This window comes from Cupressus sempervirens, chromosome 2, assembly GCF_028749045.1.
Source record: "Cupressus sempervirens isolate cs-2001-9-10 chromosome 2, ASM2874904v1, whole genome shotgun sequence".
In the NCBI taxonomy this organism is placed as follows: domain Eukaryota; kingdom Viridiplantae; phylum Streptophyta; class Pinopsida; order Cupressales; family Cupressaceae; genus Cupressus; species Cupressus sempervirens.
Window position 1 is genome coordinate 60,111,092 of NC_143119.1, and position 15,203 is coordinate 60,126,294.

General features: G+C 34.1%; 1 protein-coding gene across 1 annotated transcript in view; it reads left to right on the forward strand.

The window, feature by feature from the left end:
• The first annotated feature begins 7,444 nt into the window (after positions 1-7,444).
• Positions 7,445-15,203, forward strand: part of LOC149571056 (glycosyltransferase BC10-like) — a 72,990-nt gene continuing 65,231 nt past the window's right edge. Inside the window, exons 1-7 of the mRNA XM_089812627.1 lie at positions 7,445-7,781; positions 8,187-8,646; positions 10,734-10,841; positions 13,012-13,112; positions 13,266-13,337; positions 13,626-13,716; positions 14,421-14,501. Of these exons, the coding sequence (XP_089668753.1) occupies positions 8,218-8,646; positions 10,734-10,841; positions 13,012-13,112; positions 13,266-13,337; positions 13,626-13,716; positions 14,421-14,501 (882 nt within the window). The 5' untranslated portion in view covers positions 7,445-7,781; positions 8,187-8,217. The remainder of the gene's footprint in view (positions 7,782-8,186; positions 8,647-10,733; positions 10,842-13,011; positions 13,113-13,265; positions 13,338-13,625; positions 13,717-14,420; positions 14,502-15,203) is intronic.

Below are 15,203 nucleotides of genomic sequence, written 5' to 3' on the forward strand. Positions count from 1 at the left end.
ATTATTATGATATTATGAATATTTAATTATATTTAATTAATTGAGAAATTAATTAAATATAAAGAATTGAATTGGAAGATAAAAGTTTTAAGATTAAATTTAGAACATGATAATATTTATTTAATTTAATAATAATATATATTTAGAGTTCATTTTTAAATAAATGCTAAATATTATTGTTATTTAAGTTTATAAATATTTATCAAATTAAACGTTCAAAATATATTAAAAAGGAAAAGATATTAATTTATGGAAAAGATTTAAGTTCGCATGAATGAGTTTAAAATATAAGAGATTAATTTAAAAGATAAAATATGTGAACTTGATTAAGATATTTTATTATAGTGCGCATGAGATTAAAGTTAATAAATTAACTTAAAATTAAGTAAAGTGGAAAGTTAAATAAAGTTTAAATTTAGAACGTGATTATATTTATTTAATTTAATAATAATATATTTAGAGTGCATTTTTAAATAAATGTTAAATATTATTGTTATTTAAGTTAATAAATATTGTATCAATTAAGTTTCTAAAAAAATGAAATTAAAAGTGAAAAGATATTTAATTATCATAAAGATTATAGTTCGCATGATTTATGCATGAGTTGAAAATAAAAGAAATTAATTTAAAAGATAAAAACATGTGAACTCGAATAAAGATATTTTTAATAATGTGCACATGAGATTTAAAAAAGTTATAAATTGATTTAAAATAGAAGTTGAGTGGAAGTTAAATAAAGTAATTTAATAATTCACTTAAAGTGCATGAAGGAATAATAAAAGAATATTTTAATTAAAAGAAAATTAATTGTGCATGAATGAATTAATTAAATAAAGTAATTATTATTTTAGAGTTGTGGAGATAGAAACCCTAAAAGGTGATTAGATTCTATATTAGAGGGTTTTCGGGTCATTATTAGGGACACAGGTTTTCAGGGCAGACACAGGTTTATGGAGGGCAACTTGAAGGGTTTGGAAAGAAAAGAATTTTACGTGGCTTGAAAGATTTTGCTTGCAGTAGGAATTTGCATCTAGTTATCAGAGGTTAGCATCAGATCTAGGTAGGATCTCGTGGCTTGACTGTATAGTGGGTTTCACTCTTCAAGTTTCTGTTTGCTCCGTGTCTTTTGCATGTGTTGTTTTTCTGGTATGCAATATTGTTCTTGTTTGAGAAATATCTGTATATGGCTTAGATGAATACTTCGTTGAGTTTATTTTAGAGGATTGTATTTGAAAAAAGAAATTAATTAAATACAAGAATCTATTAGACATTGAAATCAAGTTTGAGATTTAAAAGATAAACGTCCTCTTTCAATAGATTTTAAGAACGAATATTCATTTGAAAAAAAGAAAAGAAAAAAAAAAAAAGTTTGAAATAAAAAGAAAATTTTTGAATTAGAAATTGAATGGTTAAACTTGGTTTTCCTATCAGAATAATAATGTAATGGTTTTATATACATATAAATCATAGAATTTATTGAAATGAATATAATAAATTTTAATAAATAAAAATTATAATATTATAAAACAATTTTTATCTTTATATATAATAATATTAAATTTGTTTTAATAAAATTTGTATTAAATTTTAAATGAAATAAAAATAAAAATAAAAATTAAATTAAACAAACTTACCTACTTACCTTATTGCCTGTATGGTGGTCGGCGGCCCCCACGCATGACTGTACCTGCGATGGGAGGCAGGTTTTTTTTTTAAAAAAATACTGCCGCACGCCTGCCAAAACAGACCGCACGGCTGAATTAAAGGCTGCGGCTTATTTAATAAGGCTGCCAGCCCATAAAGCGTACAGTTTTATAAAAAAAAAGGTTTATTACTATTTTAAATAGTTTATTAAAAAAAATTATATATTAATTGAAATCGCTTTCAAACTTTAGTTTTTTTGATATAAAGCAAATTTTTAATATTAAAGTTTTCTAATTATAGGTTTTGCTTATTAATACTAACGTATGTTATTAAATAAATATGAAATGTTTATTAATTAAAGTATGTAATTAAATAAATATTAAATGCTTATTTAATATGTATTAACTAGTTTTAAATTATAAACGAGTTATAATAATTTTAAATTTGTTTACACAAATTAATATTATTAATTGGTTAATTGACTTAATTTATGAAAGTATTTAATTTAAGTTTTAAATTAAATTATTATTAAAGTAATTTTTTTAAGTCATAAATTTAGAACTGATTTGAATATTTTTATATATTAATTAATTTGATTAACTATGATTTAATTAGAATTAATTAATAAATAAAGTTGTATAAGTTGTAAGTTTTATTTAATTTTTTTGTTCTACTCGACTCTATATTTCCAAGTCAAACCAACTATTATAGTATTATGGTTTCTATGCAATGTCTATACTTTTGGATTTTTGGAGTCAAATAGATGTTGACCAGTCTAGAACGTACACCAGAGGTTTTATGGAATTTCTTTGATACTATTTTGTGGTTGAATGTCACGATGTGTTTTGTGATTCAAATTGAGATTATATTTATGAGATTTACTTTATGGAGCATTTATGTGTACTTGAATGGGAGAACCATCTTATTATCAGGTTGCCTGTTAAGGAACTGAATTGATCTTTATGAGTGTTGTGGTATGGGACACAACTGTGTTTTTTATGTGCTTAGGAGAGGTTGTCTAGGTACATGACTTGGGAGTGGCTTGCATAGGGGTCCGAGACCCAAAGTGGTCAGTACCAGGGTAACCTAATGCAAGTTATGTAATAAGTGATAATCTAGTAATTAAAATTTATGGGGGGAAACGCACTAAAAAGATAAGTTAGAGATTTGATCTACCCATGCCTTTAGTGCTTGTATAGACTAAGGATGGGAATGAGATGAGTGCCTCGTCTTCTTGAGAGGGCTTTCTAGTTTCCATATGTGTGATGTTGAGGGTTCGGGGTTCATAGTAACCAGTCCAGGGTAACTCAACGCTTGAGGGTCCGGGGTCTCTTAAGAGATCAGTCCAGGGTAACTCAAGAAGCCATTTGATGACACTCCCTAGTATGTAGCCTGAGTCTCCTCTGTAGATCTTTGTGGATTTTGTGTACCTCTGGTGCTGTACTTATTGTTGGATGTGGTGTACTTATTATTGTCGGATGTGTTTATTATGGATATTTACTTTCATTAAGGATGATTGGTGATTCATGGATGTTGTACTTTTGACGTGTGGCTTTTGACTTAAGGTGATTATCTTTTGTTGACTTTGTCTTATGACCTTGGTATTTGGTTTATACTTGGTTCATGTATGATGTTTGGTTATGTGGTGTCGATATTGGATTGAGTGTTCTTACTTTTGGATTATTTTATCTTCTTGAGTAGTATGTGTTTCCTATGAGGTAGTTTTGGCTATTAGGGGTACCTTTCCTAGGAATGTTTTATGTTTGATAGCCGTATGTGGATCGTTCATTATCTTCCCTGCACGGTGGGAGTGGAAGCCTGACTAGGTAACTACGCGGTCGGGAGGTAGTGCCTTCTTACCATTTGGGTTTCCCCTCCACATTGCTAGCTGTTAGATGTTCGTTGCAGAATATGTACCTTTATCATTCTTATTTCTTATCTTACAGACTTCTTTTCAGATGATGTATATATGTTATCATGTATTCTGTTGTACAGTATCTATTTTCACATACCCTGCAACATGTGCAGTGGATGTTATTGATTGGATGTACTTTCATTGTATTGTTTATACTTATGCATTTGCTTATGCGATTTATGTATCTGTTATTTCTTTATGATCATGTGACATTGTACTTGAAACTTAAACTAATTAATTTAAAATTATTAAATGTGACTCAACGTAAAGGAACCTTTGAGGAATTGAAACTATATCTGTAATTGCAAATGTGTATTTGTTGTGTATGTTCATATTGCTTCTGCATTAATGTTATCTTGATGTTGTTTAAACTTCAAAAAAAAAACAGTTCAGTAAACATTGTAACATGTTAGGTTTATTTCTCTTGGGTTCCCGAGCGGGGCGTTACAAAAACTAAGTATGCAAGCTACACTAACATGTAAATGCAAAGGCAATGCAAATGCATAAGTAAACTAGACCAATGATGCAAATGAAAAGCTAAACCAACCACCAAATGGTTAGTAAGCATCTAGAAATCACCATGAAAACTACCATGAAAGCTTAAACTAGCATGCAAGCTCAACTATAATGAAAACTCAAATCTCAAACTAACATGATAACAATGCAATAATGAGAGATGCAAATGCTTGAGATAAGACCTCTATTTATAGGCTTGAGAAAGGGCTTGGTGAGGTGGCATCCACGTAGGTGATACATAAGGTGACATGCAAGCCATGCAAGTGGTCAAAAATTCAAAGACCAAACTTGAGAAGAGTAGCGGGAGACAAGAGTGCAAAGGGGAGTGTGTAGGCATGCCTTCTCACACGTATGAGCACACACTTAGGCTAATGAGGGGGATTAGGAAGGAGATTAGGATGCTTAAGTGAGATTAGAGAAGAAGTAGGCTTAAGAGGATGAGAATGATGGGTGTAGGCTAGGTTTAAGGCTGGGCTTAAGATTAAATTAAATAGAATTTAATTTAATCATAGGTTTAAAAAAATTAATGGGATATGAGGATTTAAATAAATAAAATTTATTTAAAAAGGGGAAACATGGAGGATCATGTATTAAATTAATTTAATACATTAGGGCTAGGAGTAATTTAAATACTTAGGAGAATGAACTTATTTAATTAATTAATTTAATTAAATAAGTAAAAGAATGTGACCAATATAATTAATTAATTAATAATTAATTACAATATCACAGGCAATATTAATAAATTAATATAGTCTTTAGGGATGATTTTAAGCATCTACAGGTACTTATTCTTTTCACTTCGTGAATTTGATCCTTTGTTAGACACCTTTGCTTTCCCTTTCCCTTTCCCTGCTAGGGCAACATTTTCTTATTCCACTTCACTTTTCTAACTCTTGTTGGCACCATTGACAAGACTTAGTCTAAACTCCTCCTGAGTGAAATCAGTCCATAGTTTATCCCAACTCAGTAAGGTATCTCATCCACTGACAACTTGAACAAAGACACTCCATTGTTTAGTAAACCCATTTAAGGCTATTCTCACTAGCTCATCATCACTAGGGCTATCTCTAACGACTACTAACTCATCCTTGACAAGTCTCAGCTTGGTGAGGTAACTTGTGATGTCTTCTCCCTGGTTCATTCAAATATTCTTCAACTTCTCTCTAAGAATCATCTTCCTGTTGGTGGTAGCATTTTTGTACAAATTCAGAATGACATCTCACATCTTCTTCGCTGTATCTAGCTTTGAGATATGTGGAACAATATGATCCTTGACACCATCAAGGATTATCCTCCCCACCTTGGCATCTTCCTTCTTGTATGCTGCAAGGTGTGTAACATCTATAGGTACAACTACAACAGTGGTTATATAAACCTAAAGAGATCAATCTAGGTTATATAAACCCTTAATTTCTTTCCTAGGATAAAACACTTTTACCCTCAACACTGCTCTGATACCATGTGAAAATTCCTATTGCAATCACTGATTATTAATCTCCTATTTTAAATGATTATTAAACCATCGACAATTAATTCACAACTAATATCAAAAAATAACACAACTGCAACTTCACCAATAAAATACAAAAATAAATTCAGAATACAAAGAACACAATACTTTCAGACAAACCATCCTTGGAAAAACCCATAAGGGAAAACTAGTTCTATAGATGAGGAATTATATCAACTTCAACAAATCAAGAGATACAAAATTCCTTGCTTCTCATTGGTAGAACTCAGACAACCTCCCAATTTCTCCTACTGATATTCCTCCGTTGTTATCCCCAACGCTATCATTGTGCCCTTGCTAACATTGCAAGATTGTTTACTATCACTGCAAATATTCCTACAAACTTCTTGTTCTCCAAATGCCCCCCCCCCCCGACCCCTTTTACTACTCCTGGTGGAAAACCAACGGCTGAGATTGATTCTCAATCGACAGTCGAGATTAAAACAATGATACAACCCTAACCAAGTTAGTTTCTAGTTGCTTCTAAAAGTGGTCAATTAATTAACAAATATTTGTCCCAACTCTAACCAATTTGTTAGTAAAACAATTACTTGCTAAATAATAGCATATGGACAAACACTGTCCAAAGCTAACTAAACTAACATACGCCTCTCAGTTCTCGACTCTTCATTGATATTGACGAAATAGACGACTCTCAATTCTTGACTCTTAATCAATATTGATGAAATATACACTTCTCAATTTTTGACTCTTAGTGAATACATTTCAATATGTAAAAGCTTTACACATAATTTAATGTATGTATTTAACATATGTATTACATATACAAAAACAATACATATATTCTTGTTATTATATATAAGATATCGATTGGATCAAGTTTTGATGTAACGTATACACTTCAACCCTTCCCTTGACTCTTAATCAACCCTTGCCTTGACTCTTAATCAATATATATATTTTTTTGATGGAGGTGTTCCATGAAATATTTGTAGCTACCCAAGCACATCCTTACGACTGAACCTCTTCAACTAAGGGCCAAGGACTAAGGAGTATCTATTCTGCCAAATTCACCCAGGGCATGATCTTGACCTCATCCCTTTTCAATGTTTAGAGCCACACATTCAGCGAGACTTGATCCCTAGTGGCCTCTTTAAGAACCTTTTCAACTTCATCGATAGACCAAAGGCCCATTGACAATCAATAAAATTTGAACACGCTTGAACTATCATATTAAGTAACGAAAACAATGTCACATACGTTATAAAACCTTCCATCGAATCATATTAAGTAACAAAAACAATGTCACATACGATATAAAACCTTCCATCGAAAAATATATATATTTATTCAATGCAAAATTTTTAAATCTCATGCGGAAGGGAACATGTATAAATTCAAAAATCTATTGGTGACGGCGATGTATGAATTCCAAAAGCTTGTGGTGAAGGTGACACAGGTGTCATAAAACTCATCATTTGAAAATAGACTATACAACACACACTACAATCCGCCACTATAGTTTATATATTCTGTTTTAGCCGCATGGGGACGAGAGTGGAGCTTTTACACATGATTTGTCGGTATTTTTAGCTAGCCAGAATATCTAGAGCCCCTCGGGGGTTTTAATATGTTCCTCCTCGAATACCTACGGGCTACGTAGGTTTTATTCTATTCTACGCTTTTAACGCAATATACCTGGCCGTCTACAACAGTAATAATAAAACCACATACTTCAGACAGGGCCCGGTCAACACGGACCCCTCCATTTGTTTTAGCCGTATCATTTTCGGCCAGCAAGGCACGCAACCTCTGCCGTCGGATCCTCCGGCCATCGGACGGCCGTGAGTCCCTCCAAGCGGAACTTAACCATTTGACCGGGCCCTTGTGGAGCGGAGTTACGTTCAAGGGAGGAATCGCGAGAAAGGGGCGGAGGATTTCAGGGGTAGTGTTGTATGTCCCGACACACACAGCTGAAAAGGAACACCACGAATTCAGGCCAAAGAATTTAGCCGATCCGAGGTTGCAACTTCGAATCTTATCCCGGCTCACCTGCCGAGCACTTTTTTCACGGGTTTCTCGTCTCGTTTCACCGGAAAGTGGAGTGTCATTTCACAGGATTTCAGAGTTTTGATGCGATGAGATGTGTGTCGGTGAATTTCACGGTCGGTGACAGCCAAATTTGGCCGGCGTGTGATCTATGGAAATCTGCAAGGCTGGATTGATTTGAGGGTAAGTATGTTGTGTACTGGAGACTTCAGGCGTTTTCTGATTGTTTTGATTCTCGGTTGTGGACATTGGGGCTGGCTGTGAATGTAGTTGCTTGTGACTGTGAATTTTAGATTTAAGTTAGTTGTTGTGATGTAAAATGGGGGATTTTGGAAATCCGTAGATGTTGTACGGTATGGCCTGAGTATGTTAGGTTATGACCGCGGCCTCTAAGTTCCGTTTGATTGATTTGGTACACTGTAAATGTCTATTTGCCTAGTAGGTTATGTCAGTGAACCCGTTAGGTTATACTGTAGTCCGTAACTTTTTTGTAAAATGAGGAGTTGATGCAGCAGCTTTCGATGATTTGGTACGGCTGAGTGAATGTAGTAGGTTATGACATCAAATGTTTGCGTTTGCGTGCTTCAGGAGATTTTTTTGTTTCTCTGATATGTAAGAGATGAAGGTGGAGTATCCATCCGCGGACTTTGGTGTGTTCGGTGTGAAAAAGGCGCACGAGCAGCAGAAGAAAGGCATGGTAGGGACACCGCGGATCAGGTTTACGGCTAGGCGGCCGCTATGGGTTGTAGCGCTGATTATCATGGTCTGCCTCTCCATTCTGGGAGCCTACATTTATCCTCCCACATTGCTTAAGGTGAAAGTGTGCCCTGCCTTCTGCGGTGGCGGCCGCTTTGAGGCCCTGTCGCGCACTCCGCCTTCTCCTGCTCCCCCTCCTAGAATCTTCAGCGAGGCGGAAATAGCGACTCGTGTTGTGGCGGCAGATATACTGAGGATGCCTTCGAATTCGACCACGATGCCGAAAATTGCTTTTTTGTTTCTCACCCCGGGTCCCTTGCCTTTCGAAAGGCTCTGGGAAGAATTCTTCAGGGTACGTTTATGCTTCCCCTACCCGTTCCTCTCCCAGTTGATGATCTCATTTATTTTCACGGTCCTCTTGTGTACGAAAGTTATGCTTCAGAAGGTCCTATTTTATGATCAGAACGGCATTAAAAACTCTGTAAATTTCGTTTTCAATAGGTTCTTTCGTGCTATTTCCTGCTTTTTTTGGCTTTGAATGTCTGCGTTAGTGGCTTCCCCCGCCTCCCTTTGAATCGTTTTGATATCTGAATTGGAAATTTTAACTGAATTAGTTCATTTTATACTTTTATGTTTTGGTTGGGACCCAGTCATAAATTATGACGTTTGAAGGAAATTTGAATTTTCAAAATTATAGAATTTTCTTCTTCTGTAATTTATTACTTACTGCAACATGCTCAAAATTTTTTAACTGGTGTGTTTTACGAATGGTCTCAAAAATATTATTTGCAATAAAATCGAACTCTGAGTGCTTTAAATGCACAATAAAAATATTATACGTTTTTTGTTTTAAATTGCTGATATTTAAACTTTCTGGACTTGGTAAACTATAATAGCCTGGATAAGCTTCTTGGCTTTTTAATACAATCCTTCACCTTGAACTTTACTGAGAATAATTCTGAAATATATAGAAGTTAAATAACATGAAATTTCAAGTGAACTTCTAAAAAATTTCTACCAGGTCAGAGCCACAGTGAATTATTTATGCCGCTTAACCTGTCAAGTGGAGTTTGTAGAGGAGGTTACATGATTAAATGTAAACATTAATACCCGTAACCAATTTTCTGTTTTTCTTTTTCAAGGATATTCAATTTGTATTACACATTTGAAGCTTTAGTTCAAAGTGGTTTGCTGACGAGGATAAAACGATTCTTGTGTCTTCCACGATTTTTTGTGTTGGAAAGATACTACGATGGGATAGAACTGTAAAAACTATAAAGTTATAGCTAAGGACAGATATTTTTTTAGCAGGAACTTAATATTTTGACGTAGGCTTTTGTATCGTTTGGAATTATTGGCTTTACTTTGTTGAACATTTGTGAAGTGTGTCTTTCTGAATGTCCCTGTTACAAAACATTGAACTGGAAATTAAGAAATCAGTTTCAAATAATAGACTCTGTCAGAAATGACTTGAATCTGTTAACTTATGATAATTCTGCCAACACATTATCTAAACTTGAGGTGGCAAGTGATTCAATAATTTTACTTGCAATTGTATCTAAAAACTATAATCACCCTCACGACTGTTTCAAAGCCCAAATTTACTAAGAATTTAAAAATATTTCAAGTAAAATTCTTTTTAAATTTCTTGTTAGTTTTCTTATTTGTTTATTTTGTATAAACTTCTTGTTAGTCTACAAGTAGCATAGATTTACTTTGAACTTCACATCTTGTAATAATCAATTTACCTTGTACCATTTTATTAGTCTGTTCTATTTCAAAGTGCTTCCTACTTGCTCTCGCAAATCTCTAGTACCATTTTATTTAGTCTATTCTATTTCAAGTTGCTTCCTACTTGCTCTTGTTAATCTCTAAGATAATCTTTTTTTTTACGTTGTTAAAAACTTTGGATAATATAAGCAAAGAAGAAATCAGTCATCAAGATTATCTTTTGGTTTGGTTGGTGTTGGTGTAAAAGGCCTCTTGAACTTGGGATGGAAATTCTATACATGGTTTAATTGGAATCATGCATCTTAAATTCCTTTTTTGTTCAGTTTCTTCCTTCCACTAGGTTGCAGGGGCCCTTGGTTATAATTAAAAAAAAAGAATGAATGCCTTGGAAGAACAGTGGCCCTTGGTTATAATTAAAAAAAAAGAATGAATGCCTTGGAAGAACAGTCTGTGTAAGCCCATTCTCACGAATGGCAGCTTCACTAAGTTCACTTGTATGTTACAAGTGACCAGTTATCCCCTTTCTGGGAAGAGGGGAACATGAGTTAGGTAGACAACCTGCAGTCTGTGATTTGCAGGCTCTGCCTGAGATTTGGATTTTTGGGATAATGTGCAGTTGTTTAAGGCAAGGCCACAGATAGTGGGTGTTACTTCGCCAGTCTGGTGCAATTGATTATAGAAATTGACATTTGCACCTTCAATTGCCAGGGGCACGAGGGCAAATACTCTGTTTATGTCCACGCCTCAAAACGGAATACATTGAAGACAGCATGGAAGAGCCCTGTTTTTCTTGGTCGTGATATCACGAGCCAGAAGGTAATTTCCTTGCCTTCTTTTTCAAATTATTTAAGTAGCAATTCAAATTTTGCTTTTAGTGTATGCATGCTCAGAATCAATAGTATGGTTTTTTTTTGTATGTTGATATATTGCATATTCTCACTGGATTTTACTTTTTCATTCTTTTGGTAATGGAATACTTATATTCGTGCAACTAGTATATATGATATATTGAGGTCCTGATTATCCTCCCTCCCCACTCTGCAACTAAAGATAGTGAGGCAATCTTCCTGAAATGTTTGATTTAAAAGAAGTTCTGGTATCATTCATTCACTGGGAGTCTAAATCTTCTGTTCTTGGAAAATGCACAAATACTTCTATCAAGCATTAGTGCAATTTAACTCAATCTGCTTCCAGTGGCTTACTTGATTACCTTTTACATTACTTTCTATTGTCAGGTTAATTCTAAAATGGCTGTAAATGCTCATTCTTTTTAGTTACCTCTCTAATGACTGGATTGTTGATTTGGTGGCCTATTGACAAATTTTCAACCACAACATTTACTCATTGCTTACAGTTTGTTTAACGGTTTAACCTTACTATGAATGTGCATACTTTGAAAGAGTAAGATGCAACAATCTCAAGACTCGACAATTCATAGCAGCTTTCTGTCTGTCTGCCGTGTTTTACAATCTTATAGCTGCTCAATTTATGATATGTCTATTATAGGCTGTGAAAATTTGAAATATCAAATTACTATTAGTTGGATATCGACTTGAGTAATGTTTTCCACTGCTTTCATAGAAAAATCTAATTTTCAGCTTACTGTGCTTCCTTCAGCTTGCTGAACCAACAATTGACAGCACACAAGACACAAGTCTTTTACCTCCTCATGGATGAAACTTTTACCTTTCTTTTTGCTCCTTTCCATCCATGGACGGTTAAGGCAATCCTTGCCATATTACTTGCAAGAAATGTGACGTTACAGTTTCACATTTTGTAACTTGTTTAATGTTTTCAAAGTGATCATCCTTGTGCATGTTAAAAGTCTGACCTATTATTCTATAATATTCTATGCTCCACGGAGTTTCCGGGACGGGGACGTTTTAGGGGACGGGGACATGTTTCCGGTATAGGTACGGGTCGAAGCCAAAATTTAGGGGACGGGACATTAGGGGACGACGATTAAAAACATAGGGGATTTTTTTATATATAGAGACAAAATTCAAATATGCATATCGTAACATTGATAAACCATTCACCATAGACATTTTAGAAGATAAATACATGGAATATTATCAAATGGCAAATACTAAGTACTTACATTATAACAATATCACATACATATATAGCAAAAATCAAAATGCCTAAAGGCTCCAAGTATCATGCTGAAATCAGAATGAAATAAAGAGAAGTCCAACTAAAATAGTTAGTAAATATTAAATACTAAACGCAATATTTCCTCACTAAACACAATCTTTGCTCACTGCTGCTATTGCTCTTATGTTTTTTTCTTCCTCTTAGCAAGTATGTTAAATCTAAAAATGAGTAGAAGAGTTAGTGTTTTAATGGACCAAATATGGGTTGCATATTGTTATTATGTCTTTAAGACGACTAGGGGCCACACGGACAACAAAAATTAGAAAAAAATGATTTTTTGGGGGTGTTTTGCCTTTACCAGATTGACTGGAAAAAAGGGGATGGCCAGTAGTTTCGGGGACGGATAGGGGACGACAAAACCGTCCCCGGTATTGTTGGCCGTCCCCAAGTATCCTGCCCAAAAAAATTGGCCGTTTCGAGGAAGTTTTTGAATTCTTCAAAACGGGGATGACTCAGGGGACGGCCAAAACCCGTCCCTGTGTCCCTGTTTCGTCCCCGGCATGGGTACGAGGGTAAAACCCTAGGAAACGCATCCCCGTGGAGCATAAATAATATTCATTCCTCAAAATATCTAACAATGTCTTTTTGGAGAGAGTTGGCTCTTTATTGCTTGGAATGCCTGTGGACTGACTGTGATTTCTTTTTATTGATCAATAAATATGTTCTTAAAACTTACGAAACACTAGGGGAAAATGATATTGAGGAATATTTGGGTTATTTCATAAATATTTTGCTTAGTTTTTCTTGGGAAATCCCATTTTTGGGGCAGGTTAGATTTATTTGGCTCAAGTAAATAAGAAATGAAAATTAGCTTAATTATTTTGTGCAGGTTGATTGGGGGAAAATTACGATGGTTGATGCTGAGAGGAGGCTTCTTATGAATGCACTACAAGATGAGAACAATCAACATTTTGTTCTTCTCTCGGAAAGGTGGCATTGAGTTAGAATATTTGCAAGTATTGATGCTATTTAGGGAAAATCTGAGTTTTTCTTCTTAGAAATTTGTTGATCATGAAACTGTTGAGCACTCCATTATAAGAAAACTCACATTGTATGTTTGATATTTTTGTTTTTGGTTTGCAGCTGTGTACCCTTGCGTAGTTTTGATTTTGTGTACAATTATTTGATGGGTCAGAATATCAGCTTTGTCGACTGGTAAGATACTTTACGGTTTAGTAAAACTTGGAAACATGTTGCACAATTTTTGATCTGTGAAGATGTGCTAGCAAATGCTGTGGATGGTTGAGTGCCAAGGTTTTTGTCCCCTGACATGTTATGAAATTGCACTCATTCTTTTTTGTCATCCATCCCTGCTTTTCTGATTAGATAAGTAGAATGAAATATGGAGGGACTTCTCAGTTGGAATTGGGTTTCTGAATGTCCTAATTGCATAATCTTCATCTTTGGAATGATAATTACTGATTATTTTGTTCTCTCTTCCAGCTTTGACGATCCGGGTCCCCATGGAAGAGGCAGGTACACAGTACCATTTTTGCCAGAAATATACATCAATGAATGGAGAAAGGGGGCTCAGGTGTATATGACATTTAATTAATTCATTCTATTTAAAGTGACCCTACCTGTAAGGGAAATTCTGTTTGCTATGCTACTTCTTGTCTTTACATCAAGAAATAAAGAGAGAGATTGCAAATGCTTTATCATTATGAAATTGAGATTTCAAATGTTAATTATAATAATTTAAAATCAGTAGGCTTAACTTGATTCAATACCTTAGGGATATTCTCTAGTCAACATTAATCTGTTTTAAAGAGGTGCACTTAATCCATCCATTTGGAACATGTACATACCATTGGTGTTTATGGAATCTATGCTAGTCCTTCTCACTATGTAAACAATGAAGTTTGACGTATTCTGGTCAAATTTTCTTCAGTGTTATCCTCAACACTAATAAGTGTAGTTAATTGGAGATGTGGGTGTATGAGCATTTGTGCAGAATGGGTTGCCATTAAAACTAGAGTACATAAATAATGAATAACAGCAAGGCTTATATTATATAACTGTAGTCACTGAAAATTGGAGGGGTGGGGGGCCTTTATTGTATACTGAATTTTTTTGGTAACTCTGGTAATAAGAATATTGAAAAGTTGAACCAGAAAACAAAATAAATGGGAGTTCTGAGGAAGATATATTTTTTCTTACCATGAATATGGTAGCACAAAACTTGATGCCATGTAATGTTTAATTGTGGCTAATTGCTGCTTTTGTGTCTTGTTGCAGTGGTTCACAGTTAAAAGACAGCATGCACTTCTCATAGTGGCAGATTATGTTTACTACTCAAAATTTAAGCAATTCTGCAAGGTACACTTCTGTAATGCATTACTCTATTTATAATATTCATGTATTAATAAATGAAGCCCACTTGTAGTTTTCTAAGCCCTTATTCCACGGTTACTGTGGACAAGGTACAAGCTACATCCAGAATATAGGAAAATGCCCTAATTTTTTAGGAGCAATTGAGAAATGTAATCAGTGCTTAACAACCCACAGATTAATTTAGTATAAATAATGTGATAATGATTGAAACTTTTACGACATCTAGTTTTCTAAACACGTTAGCTGAGACCAAATCATTATTTAATATATATTGACTTGAGCAAGAGGGCAGGACACAACTAACAGAACATCTGTTTATATACAGAGAAAGCATGTTGAACAAAGCAACAGGGGCAACAATAGAAATATGCTATCTGTGGGTTTGGCAAGGGGAAGATAAGAATGCAGTTGTCAAATTCATTGTTGAAAATTTATAGATCTTAAATTTAACCAAACATTTAGAAATATTTTGGAAGTAGTTGTTGACATGTAAGCATGGTTCCAGGGAGTCTCGGAATGGGGTGTGGGAATCTGGTATAAATATACATTGAACTTAAAGACTACTAATATAAATATGTACAAGGAAAAAAACATAAAAAACTTTTAAATGCTCAAACATATTTGATATTGCATTTCATGATCAATAAGAATATTGAACATCCATATATTTTAATTATATTCAAAATG